The sequence below is a fragment of the Aethalodelphis obliquidens genome, unplaced genomic scaffold (genome assembly GCF_003676395.1).
Source record: "Aethalodelphis obliquidens isolate GAN/ISIS:26980383/991018 unplaced genomic scaffold, ASM367639v1 scaffold5, whole genome shotgun sequence".
NCBI classification, from domain to species: Eukaryota; Metazoa; Chordata; class Mammalia; order Artiodactyla; family Delphinidae; genus Aethalodelphis; species Aethalodelphis obliquidens.
This window is the reverse complement of record NW_020837949.1, coordinates 21,815,526-21,835,521: the sequence shown is the minus strand read 5'-3', so window position 1 is coordinate 21,835,521 and position 19,996 is coordinate 21,815,526. Positions and strand designations below refer to the sequence as shown.

The 19,996-nt window shown below is 39.5% G+C and overlaps 1 protein-coding gene across 1 annotated transcript in view; it reads right to left on the bottom strand.

Moving 5' to 3' along the window:
• COPG2 (coat protein complex I subunit gamma 2) overlaps positions 1–19,996 on the bottom strand; it is a 116,207-nt gene that overhangs the window by 15,065 nt on the left and 81,146 nt on the right. Inside the window, exons 13-21 of the mRNA XM_027102767.1 lie at positions 13,936–13,940; positions 13,055–13,181; positions 12,511–12,754; positions 10,087–10,162; positions 9,146–9,249; positions 8,534–8,659; positions 7,493–7,555; positions 6,891–7,030; positions 6,153–6,324 (exon numbers count right to left, since the gene is read on the bottom strand). Of these exons, the coding sequence (XP_026958568.1) occupies positions 6,153–6,324; positions 6,891–7,030; positions 7,493–7,555; positions 8,534–8,659; positions 9,146–9,249; positions 10,087–10,162; positions 12,511–12,754; positions 13,055–13,181; positions 13,936–13,940 (1,057 nt within the window). The remainder of the gene's footprint in view (positions 1–6,152; positions 6,325–6,890; positions 7,031–7,492; positions 7,556–8,533; positions 8,660–9,145; positions 9,250–10,086; positions 10,163–12,510; positions 12,755–13,054; positions 13,182–13,935; positions 13,941–19,996) is intronic.

Genomic DNA, 19,996 nt, shown 5'->3' with positions numbered 1-19,996 from the left:
AGCAGCTTCTTTAAAGAACGTCACATGGCTCAGGTAGGACAGTTCCTGTGCTATACATACAGTAGAGAAGGAAATAAGGAGAGATGATGAAGGTGGGCCCCGGACGTAGGCAAGATCAGGTGAGCATTCTGAAACAGGTAGTAGAGAAGAGGAGGTCCAATGGCTAAGAAGAGTGAGGAAGGTGAGGCAATGGCACCCAGCAACCAGGGCAGGAGAGGTTTGTTGAGAGGATCAGGGAACACACTGCACAGAGTGTGATAGCAAAGAGCCAAAAGGATGGAGTTGGATGTCGAGGGTCCAGGAGCTGTGCACCCATGAGTGGGCCAAGGGCGTGAGGAAGCCCATGCAGGAGGGAGAGGACGGCGTGGGTAAGGCCAGGTTGGAACATGGGGTAGGTGGACGAGGTGAGAAGAGGATGAGCTGGTAAAGGTAGTGGTCTGTGGAAAATGTTGGAGACGAGCCTGTCAATGCAGGGCATGACGACACGAAACGATGGAAGGTCAGACAGAAGCCTGAGGGACCTGAAAAGACACGGTGCTCAGGGATGAATGGGGACAGCATATGGAGTCACTACAGCACATTGCAGACCAAGAAGCTGGAGACTGGGGAGCATGAGGGCAGGTCAAGAAGAGAGCAGATGTCAAGGAAAAGACCACTGCATCTGTGGCGTGACTGACAGGTGGTAGGGGAAGTAGGATGGGATGTTGAAGATAAAGCAGAGAGGCTCTTGAAGACAAGAGTGGGAGAAAAGGCAGAGGATGGGCTGAGCAACGTTCAGTCCACACCCAGCCTGCAAAGAGAGAGATCCTTGGATTCTCGAGTGTCCATGAAGGTGGTAGGCCAGTATTGAGATGGGTCAGGGGAGTCAATGGGAAAAGAAAGGGACAGGCAGCATGGATGAGGGGAAGAACCTCATGAATGTGTGAAGGGCTCAGGGAAGTTAAAGGGGGCTCTACAGAAAAGGGGAAGGCAGCTTCAAGAGCTCCCAATCTGGGGACGTCAGCAGATCTCAGGGGCAGGAGGGGTGGTATTGAGGCCAGACAGCAGGTGTACACTAGTGAATAAAAGAAAGTACAGGTGCTATCTGTTATATCTGTGGGAAAGCACTGTTTTATGGGAAGACAGACAATGTAGAATGTTTATAGAGGGAGAGGCTAGAGCACAGCCAAGTACAAAGCAAAGGGGTATAGTGCAATCAACTGGATTTTGAAAGAATTGTATTTAGCACTGGTAAAATATGCCTCCTACAGATGCTGATATAGTGTTTATACGTTCATTGTTTTTCCAATGAAAATGAGCAGAGGAAAAAGAGAAAAGAAGTGGTTAAAATAAAATTGGAACTAAGTCAACAGTATACATACAAATCATTCTTGGAATTATTAAGGAACACTATAATGGTTAGGATGCATAGTGCGACCTGTTGATCACAATTAATGGAATAAAGGGAAATGGGAGAAATATATAAAAAGAAATTACCACAGGGAAATTGGTGGGTGGCTGCCTGAAAAATCTATCAGACAATTACGTCGAAGTGGGTAGATTCAAGAGAATAAATGGTCACATAGAGATAAATTCATAAAACAAAATCTGAAGGGAGAGCGTCAGCAGCAGTCCTCGTAACATTAGTGCTCCTGACATCCCAAGATGAAGACACATGCCAGAGAATGGGGTTGTTTTGAATAATAAGAGTAGGTCAAGGAGTAATTTCACACATTTTCACATACTGAATCCATTTAAAGGCCAGACTGTGAACCAGTTTTTCTAAGGCTACAAGATGGGGAAACAGGAAGTGAGTGGATGTGCCATGTTTATATTGCATTCTGGAGAGATGTTATCATTTAAGAAAGGCAGCAATAAAGATGACAGCTATCGATGATGGTGTGAAACGGGAACATGAAATAGGATAGGAAGACAGGTTCAAAGTCAGCACAGAGGAAATGTTGAAATTTCAGTGTGTTTGAGGAAAGGGAGGTTGGTTGCAAGACAAACGAACAGGCGAATGAGGTCTCAAACTGGAATCTTGGCAAGTCTCATTAACGGGTCAGATTTGGAGGAATATGGATTCTACGGCTAGGCTGATGCAAATTCTAGTGATAAAGGTAGGGGAAATGGTGGCTAAATAGTAATGTTCAACCTATCCTGCTTTTTTATTAGCATTTGAGTAGAAATTCAGATTACGTGCTTAGCTTGGAAGAATGCAGAGTTTCACCAAGGGTCATTAATATGGATCCCAGTGAGTGGCTGGAGGTGCGTCAAAGTAAAAAAAACAGATAAATTTTACTTAACTGAAGCTGTGGATTTAATTCAGATTGTCAGGAGTTAATATGGCTAATACTGAATAGCAAATAATGGAATGGAGACAACAGATTCAGTGAAGAGATTGGAGTTCATCAGGATCCTGTGGTAGCTCATTAAGATAAAGGTTTAAGGAAGTGTAGAACTGCAAGAACTGCAGTATGTATGTATAATATGAAAGAGTTATGAATTGTTAAATGGGAGGCAGCATCCCTAATGAAAAACAGAAAGAGAGGGCTTCCCTGGTGGCGCAGTGGTTGAGAGTCCGCCTAACAATGCAGGGGACGTGGGTTCGTGCCCCGGTCCGGGAAGATCCCACGTGCCGCGGAGCGGCTGGGCCCGTGAGCCATGGCCGCTGAGCCTGCGCGTCCGGAGCCTGTGCTCCGCGACAGGAGAGGCCGCAGCAGTGAGAGGCCCACGTACCGCAAAAAAAAAAAAACAAAAAAAACAAAACAAAAAAAAACAGAAAGAGAAACTCATATACATGTCCTGTTAAACTTGATCTTAGTATGGATATTTTCTATTGAAGGCTATTTAAATGAGTTATCTAAATTTGTTGAAATGAGAAATAATGGTGCAATGAGGACCAAGAGTTCAATAATAAAAGCAATATAGGGATTAGAATGGTTCTGAGTAAGTAATAAAGCAAAAAGGTAGAGTCATTACAGAGGTCCAAAGTGGGGAAAAATTTGTAGAATGTTGCATATATATGTTGTTACTGGTGTAATAAACATTCAGAGGAAGGAACGTTGCTGGATGAGAAAGGACACTAAGAAAGCATTCTGCCTTGAAGGCTTTTCTAGAAATTTTTCAGTAAAGAGTAGTTGTTGGAGGATGGAAGATAAGTAGGACTAAATTGAGACTTATGATGTTGATTACTCTTTCCACAATTTGCCCAAGATTTCAGGGAAGGAGTTATGGTAATATCTTGATGTTGAGTTAAAGTAAATTTTTTCAGATGGCATAGATTTTTTGTATACTTATAAAGTAAGGAGGAGTGGGAAAGTTTAAAGATACAGAAAAGGTAAGAACAGGTGATGGAATAACTTTCTGAGGATATGGGTGGGTGGGTATCTTTTGAACTGTGAAAGACTTGATTGTTAAAGAGGATAAAAGGAGAAAGTGGATAGTTTCAGAATTGAAACAATAATAGCCTCTATCTATTAAGTATTTACTATGTGTCTGGCACCACGCTAATCACGTTACTTAATTTCATTTTATCCTTACAACAATCCTAGAAGGTTTACAGAGATCAAATAACTTGCCTATGATTACACACTCAGTGTGTAACAGAGTCAGAATTCAAATCGAATTTATCTATCTCCAAAACCTACATTACTTTCTATTCTATACAGTTTTCCAGTTGAAGGAAATCACAATCTATAGAATTTCCATTTTTTTCTGTGACTATACGGAAAATATACTTTCTGAGATGAGACAAGCAGAGGTGATTGATTGTATAGATCTTCAGGTGATTGGTAAAATCCAGAATATCTGCAATGGGAAAATGCTGAAAGGAAGGCATGTGGAAAAGACTCTTATACCACCTATGCCCTGGTATTTCACTTCTATTCATTGCACAGCAAAGACTCTGGATTGGCCATGGATTAAAAATTTTAGAGTTTCTAACAAAGACTAAAGAATAGAAAGGAGTCTTTTTTTAAGCAGGTAAATGATAGGTAAAACGTAAATCGACTACTAACAAAATTTTAAAAGTCCAAGTGTTGAGACTTCCATTGGAAGAATTCCATTTCTTTTCTCCAAGATGCAATCACAAGAGTTTATAACTAAGTTTTAACACCAACCAGCAAACCCTCTGAATTTAACAGAAAAGAAGGAAAATTCTCCAAATGACAAATTTTTATAGACAAAATACTAACAACCATTGAGCAAAAGAGTCCATAGCCAGCAGACCAAAGGTTGAAACCTCTGGGCTAATTTGTAAGATCTGCTTTAAAAAGAAATTAACTCCATAGTAAGGAGGGGTAAGAAAATCTCCCTATGCTTTCTGTCTTAGTAGAAGTGTTTTCTGTTGTTGTTGTTTTCTCCTATACTATATGTAACTTATGTAATTTCAATATTGTTGTTTTATGTATTTTGATATTGTAAAATTGTATTTATTGTATTCTGTTAGAACCACTCCCTGGGGTGTGAGGCACCTGAGTTATCAGTTATCCAAGTGAACCTGGGGAAATGGGAGGAGCTAGTATTCTCAATTGGGGAGAGCTTGATTCTTTAACCAATGAGTTCAGCATTTTGCTTCCAAAATTAAGTAGCGAAGTAATGGCATCCCTTAAAAAACAGAAACTTAGTGGGAAGTAAAATGGGGTTAGAATTTTGAAATATGGAGAGGTGCCTACTGGAAAAAACTGAAGAAGTATGGTGTATCCCAGGATGATGGCAGAAGCCATAGGGCTACATTAAGACTGGGCCCAGATAGTGGTTTAGAATAAGGGTAAATAAGACTAGCTTTATTTACGTAAGAGTACAGCCAGCTTAATTACTGGCTGGTGGACATAAGTCAAATCTAACCAGAGGGAAACAGACCAGGAAAGAAAGTGAAGCTAAAAGGGAATGGAATAAGAGAAACCTCATAAAGGGATAAAGGAGGTAATTAAAGGTTAAAGTTGGATGGCCTAATGCTCGAAGGAGAAATAGTGGAGGCCAGATAGGAAAGTGCCTTCCTACCCAGGAGCTTATGGATCCAGGGTGGCCGCAACTGCAGGTCCACCCAGGGCCAGAGGGAACAACCTGGGGTTCAGACCCAGCAATGGTGCCAACTTGAATCTACCTCGTGCTAGAGTTGAGTAGCCTGGTCTATCATCCAACACAGGTAAGACTGGGCAGGGGCTCCCAGAACCAACATCTAAAAAGGGAGTTGGGAGAGGGGCTAACGGAAGACAGGTTAAGCCCCAAATGTAATGAATGATGACCAGGGATAACTATTTACTAGTGCTTTTACGATTTCTTGTAACTCTGTAACTTTCCCAATATTTGTTAACTTCTATCTGATTTTTCCTGTATTAGTAGTAAAAATTGTTTTTTCCTGTATTAGTAGTAAAAATTGTTTTTTCCTGTACTGGTAATAAAAATCGTTCAAAATGTAAGTGCAATGTGTGTGCTTATTTCAGTGAAAACTGGGTAACAGTTGTGAAAACTCTGCAGTGACTATGGGAAGAAAAGAACTCAGGTGGGAAAATGGGAAAAAGAAATCAAGTACAACAAATACTTGACATTCATAGGTTAGAAGATCTCAAACCCCCAATTTGTAAATACCACTGGCACTAGCAATTGGCTGTTCTTCACAGGCCTCCCCCCCCCACCCCCAAGACTGCATACAGGTCAAGCAGATTACAAGCCCTTCTCAAATGTGGATACACAGATGTTGGCTAAGCCACTCATTAGGCTGAGACATACTCTTAGACACTTGCCTCGTGTTACAGGACCCTTAAAAACAATATATTTTATGATGCCATGGATCTACTAAATAAAAAGTCCTTAGGATGACCTGGAAAGAAACATCAGGGAGAAGTAGGCCATGATCCTTCATAGGAGACATCAGGCATATGAACCCTCACTAGTGGTGACACTATTCCAACAGAAAGTCTGAGTTCCTTTTTGGGCTACCACTGTATACATCCAGTTTCTGTTTTACAATTAAATGTCCAGCATATTTTACTCAGAAACTTGGTTATAAAATTAGTATTTCTGTAAGCAGTAACTCATTTTATAAATATACCATCATTTAATTCCGGAAAAGAAACAAATTCTTGAACCCCAAACATCTGTCCAGACATTTAAGAGCTCAAGTGGTAATGCACTCTTAATCATATCTCTTCCATTCTGTGTGTTATTACCTGCTGTAGAGTCATCATCAGGTAAACGAACAAGAGTGTAGCATATTCCTGGTTGATTATAAGGTAGGCTGGGGACTGGGATACAACACAGCACTTCATAGGAATCTGATGGTTCCACCTGCACTGTCACTTTCTCCAGTAGCTGGTCATTGAGAGTATTGGTACAGTCAAACTGAAAAGTCAGCAAATAGGAAAGTTATGAAGGAGAAGAACTGTTTGCAAGCAAGTTGTTCCTTCCCACCCATAACCCACGACTGAGTTCTGGAACCCTCTATACTTTCTAAACACCACGCATGTCTCCCCGTAAGATTTTTCCTGAGGCAACGAGGATAACCTTATTCTTGAGGTCTTTTTTGTTTATATTAACCAGTGTTTTCCTCCTTCCTGAGATTGAGTTCTACCAAACAAGATGGTAGAAGTCTGATAGCTGTCTGAGAACCAAACTGAAATCCAAGTTCTTGGAATGACACTTATTTTACCCTGATATTAAATGATGACTATTTCTTCCACAGGTTATCCTTTATGCTGTCCAACTTCTTCAGACATTTCAGTTTTATGTCTTTTTAAATTTAAATCATCAAAAGCTACCCATCACATCTCTACGGCTATGGAGTTAGGAAAGAAAACCAGATATGCTGCTAAATTTGCTTCTCTATAAAAGGGACTAGAATCATAAATAAACTAAAAGGGGATTAACACTAAACCCCTTACTGGAGCCAGTTCTGGCGCTTATCTCACCTGGAACACAATATGATTGGTAAACATGTGCTTGATACAACGAACAAAATATTCTGTCTCTGCTTCTGTAAGTTGAACAGGCTCAGAAGACTTGAACAAGGGTCCTAGATTCATAAACTCAGGAATGACAGCCAGTTGTTCTATCAAGAAAAAAGGAAAGAAAAGGAGGAGGAAAGTAAGAAGACAGGGAAGACATTACTCTGGGTGTCTAAAATGTTTTAAGTTTCCATAGTCTTACTAATAGTTGAACACTCAACTAATGTGTCCCCAAGCTTTAGTGAAATAATCTTTTAAGTAAGAGTTTATACACTCAATTACTAAAAGCAACAAACAGACAGACAAACTTAATTCCTAATTTCATAGAATTTGAGTTCCCTGATACAGAGTAAGAAAAGCATTCTCCGTAAGCTGGCAACTGGAAATTGCAAAGTCCCACAGACTCCAGGTAGCGCCCGCAACTGTAAGCTAGGACAATCAATATTCGGCCATACAACGAGCTCCCGTACTGAGAATTAATCAAATTGAACAAAAGTAGTGGCCTTCATTATACTTACAATGCCTCGGGTGCTAGGCTACTGCTTCTACACATCAAATCATCATACCTTGGAAAATGTCTTGCCTGGAAGGAGCCAACTTCTCGGGCTTAGTAGCCATCAGTGTGATTTCTACAAAGACAAGTATGAGCAATCAAATGAGCTTCCCTCCTACTATCAAGCCAAACATGCAGACAGGAGATGAGGACAGAAACGTTAAGCAGATAAACATAAGGTGCTATTGCTGAATCACACCGGGAGGTTCTCTGTCATCTTTTTTGGAGGAACACTCAAAATGTATTTAGTGAACATATTTTATGAAATAATAAAGTAAGTCCTAAAAATACAAAATTTGCTTTAATGAACCGAAATGTTTTTTTAATTACTCTTAAAAGGAGGAACAGTTTATAAAACAAATCTCGTGATTCAAACAGGAAAAACTACTTATATAGTACCAACAAAAAAACCTGAAAATGTTGAAAGCGTAAGCTCTTTCATTTTTGGTTCTAACCACTACACACTTTGTTCCTTTATTTTTTTAAGCCTCCAACAGAAAAATTAATTAAGAAGTTAACTAGTATCGGAAAATAAAAATAAGAGGTGACAGCACAATTACTGCTCTGAAACACACGGTGACAACTAACTTCAAACGCTGTAACACTTAGCATTAAAAAAAAAAAATTTCAATCTGAGTCACAATTCATATTCTTGCTTTCATGAGAAAACAAGGGAAAAAATTTTAAAACCCTAATTTAAAAAGAATCATCCAGGGGGCTTCCTTGGTGGCGCAGTGGTTTAGAGTCTGCCTACCGATGCAGGGGACACGGGTTCATGCCCCGGTCCGGGAAGATCCCACATGCCGCGGAGTGGCTGGGCCCGTGAGCCATGGCCGCTGGGCCTGCGCGTCCGGAGCCTGTGCTCCGCAACGGGAGGGGCCACAACAGTGAGAGGCCCGCGTACCGAAAAAAAAAAAAAAAGTATCATCCATCTTAGTTCTGTAAGATTAGAAGCAGTGACCATTAAAAGAAATATTAAAGAAAATATGCTAACAGTGTATTTTATTGGTGTAAAACTACTTATACATAGAAAAACTAACAGTGTTACCCTTACCTGCTTTCTGTTCAAAGACAGCAGCCATAGCAAGAGGAATAGATTTCATATCAAAGGGCTTTTCTGAAGGCTCCAGTGTGTACTGGTGTAAGGCTTTCTCCATCCCTGGTACAGAGACTGCCAGACCTATGAAACAGAAAACGCTCAGCACTACTTCTTGCCAATCCTAGGACCCAGATAGGCCCAGATTTGTAATATTTATCTAAGCTTTCTAAAGAAAACTATAACCACAGATTTTATAACCTAAATAATAAAAAATAAAGGCTCTTATAATTTCATCCAAGGAAGCATAGGAGCAGAGCATAGGAATTTTCAACAAAATAGAAGTATCTTCCAGAAAACAAAGCAACGGAGACACATGGAAACGATGATAGCATAAGGGAAAAAAGGTAAACCCATCCAAGAGGGAGCTCAAGGAGGACCAGGAAAAAGCAATATTCTTTGGGCTTTTACATACTTTAGGTCTCCCTAGAAATGGAAGTGCATTCAAAGACAGAAACCAAGCATTTTGCCTAGTGAAGCCAGCTCATATGCAAATCATCATGGATATGCTTCTCAGACACCATTTGTGGAACAGAAGTGTACTTGTCTCCATTCTTGGCTCTCACTGACCATTGAAGATATATGTAGCATTCAGCGCCATCTGCCTCTGCTGCAGCACATTCAGATAGAAGGTGGCTCTATCCCGTACCTCATCATCAGTATCCATCATACACCTGTCCAGGGATACAGAAGATACATGTCACAGCACCGTAATGATTTCCAATAGCTTTACCACTATACCTAAAGGACACGATCCAGGCCATCTGATACTGCCTTTATAGAAGAGCTCAACAACAGCCAACGGTGGATCCTAAAATCTCCACAAATACCGGGTACTGTTCTCAATTGGTAAAGAAATGGTGTCATTATGAATCAGAAGCACTACATAAGTAGGCATTAAAATAATTAGGAAGGACACAATAACATAAGATAGCAGTTTGGAGTCTATTCTTGGATCTGCAACCACATGACCCCGGTAAAGACTTAGACTTCGAATATAATTTAAAAATGGTAATATTATACTTTCCAAGGATACTAAAAAGCATTCCGAATCCAGGCATTGATATCACTCAAATGGCAATTTATTTGATTTAAACCAGCCAGCCTTTGGCTTGTAATTTTTCTGCTTCAATTACAAGATGTAATCACAGAGTGTTTGCTAAAGCAAGTCTTTTCCTCATCAAATAGAGTCAAGGAGACCATGAAAAGCTGGTATTTTCAACTCTACATAGTGAATCTCTTTGAAGTTGGCCCCTGTTATACAAATTGAGGCACATGTATTTAAGTCACTTCCTCAAAATCATGCAAGAGAAATTAGAAGTCAAATTTTACATGTACTTAGCACATGCAAAATTACCAGAAGAATAAGAAAAATGCCATTTGCCCTGACTCCATCAGCTCTACTCTTAGGTCCTGCAATGCATTTTGATATGGTACAATGAGGAATTCTCTATTCAGCCACATGGCATTCTTATTTTAAAAAGAAAAGAAAAAGACATTCTTTTAATTACCTTTGTAAGAGTACTAGGATACTTGGGAGAAGATTCTCATTCTGAGCCCCAAATTTAGCCAAAGCACTCACAGCAGCTGTAATGGAGCATAAAACAAAACAACATGAATATTGGCTTCTCAGAGTCAAGCAGTAATCATTAAAAAAAAAAAATTAGAGGAGTTTCCCCATGTTCAGTTGGAATAAACTCTTATTGTTTTATTGTGAGTTTCTTGATCTTATTTCCTTGATCCATTTAAGCATAAATAGAAATCAGCAGGCCCAAGAGAGCTCTGAGTAAGAAAACCCACCATGCATTGAGGAAAAAGGATCATATGTATTCCTTATATGAGCTATCTTCCAGTCCAGCTCCTTATAAGCTCTAATCTTAAACAACCAGCCCCACACATTAAAAAACAAAAACCAAAACCCAAAACTCTATTATTAAAAGTCACTGTATCAGCAGAGGTTTACTGCTTACTTAACCTTTGTCAGGAGTTGTGCTAGATGCTGGAAGCAGAAAGACAGAAGACATCAAGGAGTTGTCCTCCAGTGGGAAAGACAGGTAAGTAAAGAGGTAGTTACAACATAGCACAGAAAGTCCATGGTAGGACTATAACCAGGGTACTACGTGAGTAGAGAAAGGAATGTAAGTCACAATTGGAGAAGGAGGAGACAGACAAGGAGTTGACACTTATTACTTGAGCTAAAGTCTGAAGAACAAATACAGTTAGCCAGAGGGAAAAGGCAGGAAAAGAGCATTCGAGGGAGAGAGAATAAAAAGTACCAAGGCCCTCAGGCCAGACAAGAAAGTGTGGCAAGATCCTGGGACTGGACACAGCTGAGCAAGGCTGAAGCACTAGACCTGTGCTGGAGAGCAGGAGAAAAGTGAGAGACTAGAGACAAAACAAAATTCGGTTATGGTTCAACCTTAAGGCTATTATTAACGGGTGTTAAATACAGGATGAATCTGTGTATTTGTAGCAGAGTGTACTACTCTAAATTTGTGAGATTTTATGTCTAACGACCACTTTGGTAGCAGAGTGTGGAGAATAATATACTGGATATGGGCGAAACTACAAGCAGTCAGACTAGTTGGGCAACTGAAATGGATGGGAGCCTAATGCAGCCCTCAGGAAATCTACGAAAAAAGACAATGAAGAAATGCATTTTGAGGAGACAGAATGGAAAGAACTTTGCCAAAGGATAGATGGGGGTTATAAAACAATGGAGTGAGGTTCTAGCCTTGCAACTGAGTGGATGATATAGGTGAGGATTTCCGTTTGGGATAGTTTGAATTTCAAGCTGAATTTAAAGTGCCTTAGATAGCCAGACGTACAAGTTCACGAAAGAGACTGCAATGCCACAGCATATCAGCAGAGCTCTGGAAATGATCACCAGAATGAATGTGTATGCTGAGAAGACAAACCCCTAAGGAAAACTAATGTTTTAAGGAATGGAACAGAAGCTCTATAAATAAGACTGAGGAGTGATGGAAAGATGCAGGCTATTGTGGAAACCAAGGGAAGAGAGTTTCACGAAGTGTTTAGGCAACAGTACATCAAATTGACTGAGGTGAACAAGGGTAAGAACATTAAAGTGTCTAACTTGATTTTCCAACTAGCTTATAAGTAATTTCCAAAAAAAATAGCTTCAGAAGGTTTTTAAGGGAGAGAGCAAGATTATAGTGAGTTGAAGAGAAAATGGAGAATAAGTTCATAGGGGCAGCTAGTAATAGCTCCTACAAGGTTACATAACAGGGGGAGTATGGTCAGTAGCTAGTGAGAGACAATGGATCAAAGGAAGGCTTATAGTTTTAACAGGGGAGATTTGTACCAGTTCACATGCTAAGGGGAGGAGGAAGTAAAAAAAAACCCTAAGACCTGTTTAAAAAGTCACTTAAAAACTACAGAGGGCTTCCCTGGTGGCGCAGTGGTTGAGAGTCCGTCTGCCAATGCAGGGGACACGGGTTCGTGCCCCAGTCCAGGAGGATCCCGCATGCCGCGGAGCGGCTGGGCCTGTGAGCCATGGCCGCTGAGCCTGCGCGTCCGGAGCCTGTGCTCCGCAACGGGAGAGGCCACAACAGTGAGAAGCCCGCGTACCACAAAAAAAAAAAAAAAAAAAAAACAACTACAGAGGCAGAAAGACACACAAATTTCACAGACATTCATACTTATGGCCATAACTCGGAAAAAATGGATGACGCCATCATAATCTTCCGTCATACCGAAAGTCAAGGGTTATTTGTCTCTGATACAGGCAGAAATCAGGATGGAAATTGGAATACAAAGAAATAGCTGTACATCTGGGGCTTAAGTGTGCTCCAAGATTCCACCATCAAATAGACGTTGCAACTTCATTTTCCAATTTCATTACCACCCCCTTGAGTTAATAAGCATTTCACAAGATCAGCAGTTACACCATTATTAGTGTTGCAATGACTCACCAGCTCTGACAGCCTCATTCTCCAGTACCACCCTATTAAAAATAAAGCGGATATACTTGGAGGGGACAGGCGTTCTGGGGCCCTCTTTGCCCAACAAATGTAGAATCTTAGTAGCCAAAACAGTGTGTTCACAGTCCTCGATGAATTCACAAAGGTGGGCTAGACCTGCCTCTTTACTGTCAGGGTTCTCTTCCACAATGCTGATTATGCAGTCCACAATGGCTCGCTTATATTCAAAGCCTCCCTGGCAAAAGAGAAAACTGCCATTCATTCTGAGGACACTTTTTAGAGAAATGCTTATACTCCAAGGCTCATGCTATAACATTCAGATTTCATTTCCCTTCCCTTATGAAAAAAACAAAAGCGTTTTTTTCCTCCAAGTGGGAAAGCCAAAGCAATATAGCATGTCTAGTAATAAGACAGAAAACAGAATTAGGCACACTATTTGAGATGCATACTGAGATGATAAAGAAAGCTGCTTTAAATACTACGGCATAAGAATTTAAGAGAGCAACTTCACATGATTAAAAAGTAGTGCACCTACGTCATCTCGGAGCATGTTGGAGAGGAAAGTCATCATGACGCTGTGCTTTCGAGGGTATTTCTGACAGAGAGCACTAATTGCCTGTACAACCACCACCTGTAGAAAAACAAACAAAAAGGACATGCACCTTTATAATGACTGTACAACTACCACCTAGAGGAAAACACAGAAAGGACGTTCATCTTTATAACTTTAGCTACTTATGTACTGTAAGCTAAGAAAGCACTATAGTTAACTAAAATAACAATAATGGTTCTTCATGAAAGATAAGCAAAAGAGACCTCAGAGGAAAATAAAAAGCAATGTAAAAATGAAGTGTATTCAAGAGACCCCAGGGCTTCCCTGGTGGCGCAGTGATTGAGAGCCCACCTGCCAATGCAGGGGACGTGGGTTCGAGCCCTGGTCCAGGAAGATCCCACATGCCGCGGAGCAGCTGGGCCTGTGTACCACAGCTGCTGAGCCTGCGCTCTGGAGCCCGCGAGCCACAACTACTGAGCCCACGTGCCACAACTCTGGAAGCGCGCGTGCCTAAAGCCCGTGCTCCGCAACAAGAGAGGCCACTGCAATGAGAGGCCTGCACATCACAACAAAGAGTAGCCCCTGCTTGCTGCAACTAGAGGAAAGCCCGCGAGCAAGCAATGAAGACCCAGTGCAGCCAAAAATAAATAAATAAAATTAATTAATTAAAAAAAAAAGACCCCACCCCTTTGCTCCAAGCAAATGAGCTTTGAGCATATTTTAAAATTTTACATTTAAAATTTTCACATACAAATTTTAAAGTGAACAGTAAAGATAAAAAGCTTAAGGACTCATTTCCATAGAAGAAATAGAGAAAGTTACCAAAGAACTATTTCACAAAATGGTTTCTAGGAAATTTTTACCACAACTTTAAAGACCAGTGTCAAGAAGTAAAAAGAGTGTGAAATTTTACCCTACTTGCAAGCTAACAGGTTAGACTGCTACAATTTCATGGATGCTAGAAGAATACACAAGAATCCTGGATCAGAGATGAAAGACAGTTATTTAATGACAGCAGAAGCAGTAGCCAGGATATCAGCATTTGGGGGTCAGTTTCCTAAGCCCCAGTTACCATAGGACAATGCAAAAAGGGCCAGATAATACTTGAGCCCACAGTAGGCTGCATTACAGGAGATTTTGAGATATGGAACTTGAATATTTTACAGTGGGCAGTAAGCATGCCAGTCCTCTATTCAGAAGGGAAACATTACCTTTATTATACTAGGCAATAAGCATGTTTGCTTTTTGCTCTAGAGGCAGGACTAGCTGTATCTTCTAGGGCTGTATGGAAACCGGCCATTTACTACTTTTAGGGAGATGCTGTATCTTTTGAGACTGGAAGAGATCTTGCACTACACAAAGGGGACAAAACTGGTACAGTAGGAAACAAAGGGCAGTTAGTGCCTAATTTGCCGGGTGTGCAGAAATGCAAGAAATTTATGGAAGACTGGAGAACTGTCTGCCAACCAGATAGTCCCAAATCTATATATGTTGTTTCAGAGCATAGAAAATGAAAGAAAACATCCACAATCTTTTATGAAGCATTGATATATAAACCTAATAAAGATGGTATACATACAAAAAGAAAAATTACAGATGGAAATCATTTATGAACATTGATGCAAAAATTCTAAGTGATACATTAGCTAACAGACTCCAACACTACAGTAAGAAAAGAATACGCCATGATGAAATGGAATTTATACTAAGAATGCAAGAATGATTCAACATTAGAAAATGAATATCATTCATCAATATTAATGAGTCTGAGGAGAAAAATCATGACTATATCCATAGATGCTGAAAAACCTTTGATAAAATCCAACAGTCATTCCTAATAAAAATTCTTAAAAAAATAAAACAGGAATGGACAGGCACTTCCATTTTACACACACACACACACACACACACACACCCCTCAATCGTACTGCCAGCATATTACTTAATAGGGAACCCCAAGAGTCATTTACTTTAAGGTCAGAAACAAAACAAGGATGCTATTGTCTCAACTGTTATTTGCCATTATTCCAGCACTATTAGCCAATGAAATTAGATAGGAGAAAACAATTAGAGGAATAAGAATTAGAAACTAAAAGACAAAACTATCTTTATTTACAGATGATATAACAGTATATCATGGAAACCCTAGAGAATTTATGATAAAACTAACTCAATAAAATAATTCAGCAAGGTAGCAGGCTGTAAAGTTAAAATGCAAAGATAATACTATTCATATACACAAATAATAACTAGTTAGAAAACACAATGAGTAAAAAAAGATTTATAACAGCAACAATAAAGTACATAAAAGAATTTTTAAAACATTCAAATCTAATATAAAAAATACTATAAAATATTCATGAAAGGCACAAAAGTAGACTTGAACAAATTAAGAAATATCCCTTTTCTTCATTAGGATATCTCAACATCATTAAGATATTTGTTCTCCCCTAAGAAAACTTATAAATTTAACGTGATCCCAATAAAAATGCCAATGAGTTTTTTTTGTTTGTTCATTTTGTGTTTTTTTGCCGCACCATGCAGCATGTGGGATCTTAGTTCCCTGACCAGGGATCAAACCCACGCCCACTACAGTAGAAGCACAGAGTCTTAACTACTGGACTGCAGTAGTTAAGTTACTGGACTGAAGTCCCGAGATTTTTTTAAAATGAAGCTAGACAAGTTAATACTAAAATTCATAAGGAAATATAAACATGTAAGAACAGCTAGGGAAAAAATGAAAATAAAGGGCTATGAGAGGAGACTAACAGATATTCAAACATCCTTACAAAGCTTCTATATTTAAAATAGTGTGTAGTACTGATGCATGAATAGGTAAAGAGAACAAAAGAACAGAATAGAAAGCCCCCAAATAGACCCAAGTACATATGGAACTTTAGTATATGATAAAGGTAATATCTCAAATACTGGACAAAGACAGACCTTTAAATAAAATTTGGGGGGGGCAACTGGATAGTCACTGGAAAAGGATAAGATTAGATCCACTTCTCATTTTACATACAATAATAAAATCCAATGGATCAGAGATTTACATGTAAAACATGAAAATATACATATACTAGAAGAAAACATGGGTGAATTCTTACACCCATTCAGATTCTATAGTCTGAAGGGAAAGGCCTTCTAACTATTACTCAAAGGCCCAATGTAATAAAAGAAAAGATCAACAAAAGAAGATGTGGCACATATATACAATGGAATATTACTCAGCCATAAAAAGAAATGAAATTGAGTTATCTGTAGTGAGGTGGATGGACCTAGAGTCTGTCATACAGAGTGAAGTAAGTCAGAAAGAGAAAAATAAATACTGTATGCTAACACATATATATGGAATCTAAAAAAGAAAAGTGGTCATGAAGAACCTAGGGGCAGGACAGGAAAAGATGCAGACCTACTAGAGAATGGACTTGAGGACACAGGGAGGGGGAAGGGTAAGCTGGGACAAAGTGAGAGAGTGGTATGGACATATATACACTACTAAATGTAAAACCGATAGCTAGTGGGAAGCAGCCACATAGCACAGGGAGATCAACTTGGTGCTTTGTGACCACCTAGAGGGGTGGGATAGGGAGGGAGACACAAGAGGGAAGAGATATGGAGATATATGTATATATATAGCTGATTCACTTTGTTATAAAGCAGAAACTAACACAACGTTGTAAAGCAATTATACTCCAATAAAGATGTTAAAAAAAAAAAGATCAACAAATTTGACTACATAAAAATTAAAAACTTGTGCATGACAAAAGACATCATAAGGAAAGTCAAAAGACAAATGACAAACTGGGAGAAAATATCATAACACATTTCACAGATGAAGAATAAATATCCCTAATATACAAAAAACTTTAACTGAGGAAACAAAAGACCAAAAATCTTATAGAAAATGGGAAAAAGATGTGAGCAGACAATATTAAAAAAGAGATATTAAATGATCTTTAAAAATATGCAAAAATGTTTACCTTCCCTCATCATAAAACAAATTCAAATTAAAACTACACTGAGACATCCTTTCTCACCCAACTGATTGGAAAAACTTCAAAATACAATATATGTACTCTATTGGTAAGGCTATGGGGAAACTGGCACTCTTTCGCACTCCTGGTAGAATTTAACATTCTCTACAAAACTACATATTTATTTACCTTTCAATCTAGTATATGAACTTCTAGGAATTTACCCTGAGGACACACCTCCAAAATTTCAAGAAAACACATGCAGAAAGTTACCCACTGCAGCGTTATTTGTAATCACAAAATACTGCAGACTATCTAAACATCCAAGCATAGGAGATTCATTCAATAAACTATATTACAGAATGACCTTCATAACCTCCCAAGGTTTCCCAAAGATTCAAAATGTCTACTTGAACATACAGGCTACATTTGTTTTTTAAAAGTAGATAAATACAAGAAAAGAGTAGATAGAGTCAGCTATACCTCTTGACTGAGAATTAAATAAAAATGAAGGAATAATATCTTTTTACTTTAATTCTTCTAACTGAAATTTATTGCTATTTTGATTATCTCTGACACATCCTCACCAGTTCTCTTCAACACTGTATTGGAAGTCCCAGTCATTTTAATAAGGCAAGAAAAAGAAAGGAAAGGTATTTGGATTGGAAATGAAGTAAAAATGTCTCCATTCATAGATAACATGACTATTTATATGGACAATCCTAAGGAATGCATATAACAACTACTAGAACCAATAAGGGGACTCAGCAAGGATACCGAATTATGGGAGAGTTAAAAAACAAAAAAGAATTTTTTTTTTTTTTTTTTTTGCGGTATGCGGGCCTCTCACTGTTGTGGCCTCTCCCATTGCGGAGCACAGGCTCCGGACACACAGGCTCCGGACGCGCAGGCTCAGCAGCCATGGCTCATGGGCCTAGCCGCTCTGCAGCATGTGGGATCTTCCCGGACCAGGGCATGAACCTGTGTCCCCCTGCATGGGCAGGTGGACTCTCAACCACTGCACCACCAGGGAAGCCCCAGAAAAGTATTTTTAATATACTAGTAGCAAACAATGAAATAGAAATGTTAATAAAATGGAATTTAAAAAGCATAAAATATTTATACATAAATTTAACAAAAGACGTGCAAGACCTCTAGAATAAATGCTGTAAAACACTGCTCAGGGAAAACAAAGAAAACCTAAATAAAGGGAGAGGTACACCATATTCATAAACTGGAAGAATAAATAATATTAAGCTATCAATTCTCCTCAAATTGATTATAGATTCAACACAACCCCCATCACAATCCTAGAAGGCTTTGTTTTACAGAAATTATAAGCTGGTTCTAAATTGTATATGGAAATAGGAACTAGAATATTAAAAAAAAAGAAGGACAAAGTTGGAAGACCACACATTTAAGAGGTACCATAAAGCTACATTAATCGATACAGTGAGGTACTGGCATAGAATTGACAAATAGTTCGATAGAATGTGATATGGATCCCAGAAATACACCTACAATTATATGGTTATCTGCTTTTTAGACAAAGATGCCAAGGCACACCAATGGGGAAAGAGAAGTGTTTTAAACAAATTATGCTAGAATGAGTGGAAATCAGTATGGAAAAAAACTGAACTTATCACACACAAATATTAATTCAAGTTGGATCACAGACCAAAATGTAAAAGCTAAAACTGTAAAACATTTACAATAAAACATAGGAAAATATCTTTAAGACTTGGAAATAGACAAAAGATTTTTAGGACACAGGAAGCAATAACTGTGAAGGAAAAAAATTAATAAATTAGACTTCATAAAAATTTAAAACTTCTGCTCATCAAAAGACACTGTTAAGAAACGAAATAGGGAACTGAAACAAGATGGCGGAGTAGAAGGACATGCACTTACTGCCTCTTGTGAGAACACCAGAATCACAACTAGCTGCTGGACAATCACTGACAGGAAGACACTGGAACTCACCAAGATAACCCACATCCAAAGACAAAGGAGAAGCCACAATGAGATGGTAGGAGGGGCGCAATCACAGTAAAATCAAATCCCATAACTGCTGGGTGGGTGACTCACAGACTGGAGAACACTTATACCACAGAAGTCCACCAACTGAAGTCAAGGTTCTGAGCCCCATGTCAGGCTTCCCAACCTGGGGGTCTGGCAACGGGACGAGGAATTCCTAGAGAATCAGACTTTGAAAGCTAGTGGGATTTGACTGCAGGACTTTGACAGGACTGGGGGAAACAGAGACTCCACTCTTGGAGGGCACACACAAAGTAGCGTGTGCATCGGGACCCAGGGGAAGGAGCAGTGACCCCAGGGGAGACTGAACCAGACCTGCCTGCTAGTGTTGTAGGGTCTCCTGCAGAGGAGGGGGGTGCTGTAGATCACCATGGGGACAAGGACCCTGGCAGCAAAAGTTCTGGGAGTACTCCTTGGCGTGAGCCCTCCCAGAGTCTGTCATTAGCCCCACCAAAAGCCCAGGTAGGCTCCAGTGTTGGGTGGCTTCAGGCAAAACAAACAACAGGGAGGGAACCCAGCCCCACCCATCAACAGTCAAGAGGATGAAAGTTTTACTGAGCTCTGCCCAACAGAGAAACAGTCAGCTCTCCCCACCACCAGTCCGTCCCATCAGGAAACTAGCACAAGCCTCTTAGACAGCCTCATCTACCACAGGGCAGACAGCAGAAGCAAGAAGAACTACAATCCTGCAGCCTGGGGAACAAAAACCACATTCACAGAAAGATACACAAGATGAAAAGGCAGAGCGCTATGTACCAGATGAAGGGACAAGATAAAACCCAAGAAAAACAACTAAGTTAAGTGGAGATAGGCAACCTTCCAGAAAAAGAATTCAGAATAATGATAGTGAAGATGATCCAGGTCCTCGGAAAAACAATGGAGGCACAGATGGAGAAGATGCAAGAAATGT